This window comes from Lactuca sativa, chromosome 3 (assembly GCF_002870075.4).
Source record: "Lactuca sativa cultivar Salinas chromosome 3, Lsat_Salinas_v11, whole genome shotgun sequence".
NCBI classification, from domain to species: Eukaryota; Viridiplantae; Streptophyta; class Magnoliopsida; order Asterales; family Asteraceae; genus Lactuca; species Lactuca sativa.
The window spans coordinates 28,641,052-28,644,457 of NC_056625.2; the positions used below are offsets into that span (position 1 = coordinate 28,641,052).

Sequence of the window (3,406 nt, forward strand, 5' to 3'; positions counted from 1 at the left end):
GACAGGAGGGTGTAATTGAAATTTAAAGGGTTTTTTTTTATAGGGTAGTTGTTAGGTCCGTCATGATCTACAAATTTGAATGTTGGTTGACTAAGAAGGAACATGAAAAAAAAAATAGAAGTATTGGAATTTAGAAATGAAGATGTTGAAGTAGACTTGTGACATAACTTTGTTGGATATGATTTTGAATTCAACTATAAAGAACTTGTAAGAGTGACCAAAATCATCAAAATATTAAGCGAATAACGATTGAGATGATATGAATATACCATGAAGATCTGATAGTTTAGTATGATATTTTGGAATTTGTATGAGAAGTTTAGATAGTTATGATACCTTGGTGAGAGTATATTATTCATTTTGAACTTGTTGGAATTTTTTAATGTTTTTTTGTTTATTCCTTTTTCATGTTATAGAAAGGGCTACCAAAAATGTAATGAGTACGCATATCTTGTCGTCTAAAAATGATTCGGTTGGGGTGGATATTAACTTTTTCGGTTATCAAATAACAAGTAAAGTCTATTTGTTTTAAATAAAATTACTAGAACAATTTAAATATGCATTCTAATTTTTCGATTAGAAAATACAAATAAAAAACAAAAATCTCACATGGTCATGCCAATTTTCCATTTCGATCTATTCCCCAAATCTTAAACGTCGGTTGTAACGAGTAAAAATGAAACAACACGCAGATGTTTTCGGGTTTAACCAAAAGCCGTGGGACCCAAAACACCAAATGGTAAATTATGCATTTAAACCAATACCCATCATCATGATTCATAATTGCAAACTTTTTAAAGCTTTTTCCTACGATAAGAAATTTTGCCGTCAAAAGCTACCATTTTTATTTCTTTTTGTCGCTTTTCCTTTTTCACAGACGGCAACGCTATCTGATTCCGATCCCACCTTCTTCCTCCATAATCATAACCATCTCCTCAATCTTGATTTGAGTAAGCTTTTCGGATCATATCGTAATCATGAAACAAGTATCAATCACACTTTCGATATTACTCATGTGTAATAAGTTCATATCTTCTTTTTCTAAATTTCATGCTCGTTCGTAGTCACCTTTCGTTTATTTACCATAGCTGTACTAGCATTTAGGTTAATGGGTATTTGATTTATATGATCTATTCGTTTCTTGTTTCAAGCTTCCGTTCTCTATTTTGCTTATGGTTGACTTTTGACCGTTGGATATTACTATGATGTACAAGAAGTTATTCTAAACTTTAATCGACTCTGCAGCAATAACAATACGTGACTGATTCACCGTAGCTGTACTAATCGGCAGCAATAGGGTTTTCATTTACGATCTGTTTTTTTTTCTTGATTTCAAGCTTCCATTTTTGACCGCGATACTGATTTGACTTTTATAATATATTGTAATGATGATCTAGAAGAAACTTTTCTGAAATTTCCCAAGTATAATGACATTGGGAATTTCTTTTTGACTAAAGAAATTGCTTTGTTGAAACAGGAACCGATCTAATTGGTTTGAAGAACTTGAAAGAAACAAGGGTGATAAACTAGAAGTTTCTTTACTTTGTACCTGGTATAACAAGATTTCCCCAAATTGAATAACAGAAGAGTGAGATAATTTCATATTGCGATCTGTTTCTCTGAATTTCAAAGAGACCCATCTCAGATTCTTGGGTTTTTATTCCGTTCTTGAAGAAAAATCAAGATTGGCAAAAGTTTTGGTTACAGAATCAGTGAAAAAAATGGGATCTTTTGCTGGACACGCAGTTCCAGGGACACTGTTTCTTATGGTTGGAGTATGGCATATATGGAGCACAGTGGTTCGTTATGCAGCAGACCCAAAATCATTTCGTGTAAGAATGTGGAACCCTGTTCCAGGTTTTAATGGGAAGTTGAAATACTTGGAGCTCTATGTTATAGCAGTCGGAGCTTTTATTGATATGTGTATAGAGCTTTTATATTCAACCCACCTTAAGTTCTTTGTTAATGGTGTCTTGAACCCACATCACATGAATGACTTTGAACATGGAGGCATGCTTCTCATGTTCTTCCTCTTCAGTATTGTTGCTTTGCTCTCTGAAAAAACCAGGTCAGTCTTCATCATTCATAGTTGCTCTTACATTTTATTATTAATTATTACGACTTATAAAGAACTAATGGGCTGTTTGACTGTTTCTTTCTCATTAAGTACTGTATGGGTAAAGTGACTAAATGGGTAATGATGTCTGTCTGGATAAAGTGTTTTGCTTTATTTTATGGACCGAATAAACTGTGTAAACGAGTTCCAAATATTCATGACTAGTTAGCCTTAAGTTTATAAAAATTGATACACAACTCAATCTAACACAGCTTGTATCCAAGATTTCAACTTTACCCATCTCTTTTTATCTATCCATAGTCGTTTTTGCACAATTTTTTTTTCTTCCTTTAAATCTTGAATTTTGATCTTCTTTGGTCATTTTCAGCTTCCTGCCTTTACCAGAAGGCGCCCTGTGCTTAATATCAGCAGCAGCATTCTGTGCAGAGTACCTTTTATTCTTCTTCCATTCAACAACACACAAAGGGCTAGAAGGTCATTACCATCTCCTCTTGGTTCTACTGGTAGCCCTTTGCATAATCTCCATTGTTGCAGGAGCCATAATGCCCACAAGCTTTCCTGCTGATCTGTGTGGTGGCATTGCTGTGACACTTCAAGGGCTATGGTTCTATCAGACTGCATTTACACTGTATGGGCCCATGATGCCAGCTGGATGTAAGCTTGAAGCAAATGAGGTGTCATGCTTGCATCATGATCATGAGGTTCGTGGACAGGTGTTGGCTAATTTGCAGATGTTTGGGCTTGTTTTCTTGGTTCTTTCTGGTGTGGTGGGGTCGTATATTTTTGCAGATAAAAAATGTGGGAAGCCTGAGTTTAGGATGCTTCATATTACACCTGATGAGGGGTTTCATGAGCAGTTATAATGGGGGTGTTAGAGTTTTGTCTTTTTTTGAAGTAGCAGAGTACTTAGCATAAGGTCAGGTGTAGTTAATTTTGTACTTTCTTTCTGTATTTTAAATTCGATTGAATTGAATTGATATGGTGTTTGGTTAGATGGAGGTAGAGCTGGAATTGAAATAACTGTACGTATGCTTGCACACATTTCATTATTCATCATTTGGGTGTTTTGGCTAATTAATTGGTACTTGCATTAGTGCGTTTAGCTGGTTTTAAACTCTGAAGCAGTTAGCTCACTTTGATAATGTTAGACAAAACTGCAGAAATGGTCCTGGTGGTTTGCACATTTCTATGGGTCCAAAAATATTTCGACCCACAAAAATGGTCATTTTTTTGATGGTTTGGTTGTGGTTTTGTTCCCAATCTCATTAATTCTTAGGGGGTGTTTGGGATTGTTTTTCAAAACAGTTTATTGGCTTTTTGAAAAACTAA

General features: G+C 34.9%; 1 protein-coding gene across 4 annotated transcripts; it reads left to right on the forward strand.

The window, feature by feature from the left end:
- The first annotated feature begins 783 nt into the window (after positions 1-783).
- On the forward strand, positions 784-3,151 carry LOC111898509 (uncharacterized). 4 transcript variants are annotated; one of them, XM_023894413.3, is made up of 3 exons: positions 784-1,017; positions 1,478-2,068; positions 2,445-3,151. In XM_023894413.3, the coding sequence occupies exons 2-3, from the start codon at positions 1,722-1,724 to the stop codon at positions 2,938-2,940; spliced, it is 843 nt and encodes a 280-aa protein (XP_023750181.1). In that variant the 5' UTR covers positions 784-1,017; positions 1,478-1,721; the 3' UTR covers positions 2,941-3,151. The 4 variants fall into 4 exon arrangements, with proteins under 4 accessions (XP_023750181.1, XP_023750183.1, XP_023750180.1 ...); XM_023894415.3 differs by having other exon boundaries at positions 784-986; XM_023894412.2 differs by having other exon boundaries at positions 785-950.
- Positions 3,152-3,406: the final 255 nt, after the last annotated feature.

Coding starts and splice junctions, on each gene's coding strand:
- LOC111898509 (XM_023894413.3), top strand. CDS start 1,722: ATGGGATCTTTTGCTGGACACGCAGTTCCAGGGACACTGTTTCTTATG. Junction 2,069..2,444: donor TTGCTCTCTGAAAAAACCAG/GTCAGTCTTCAT, acceptor GGTCATTTTCAG/CTTCCTGCCTTTACCAGAAG.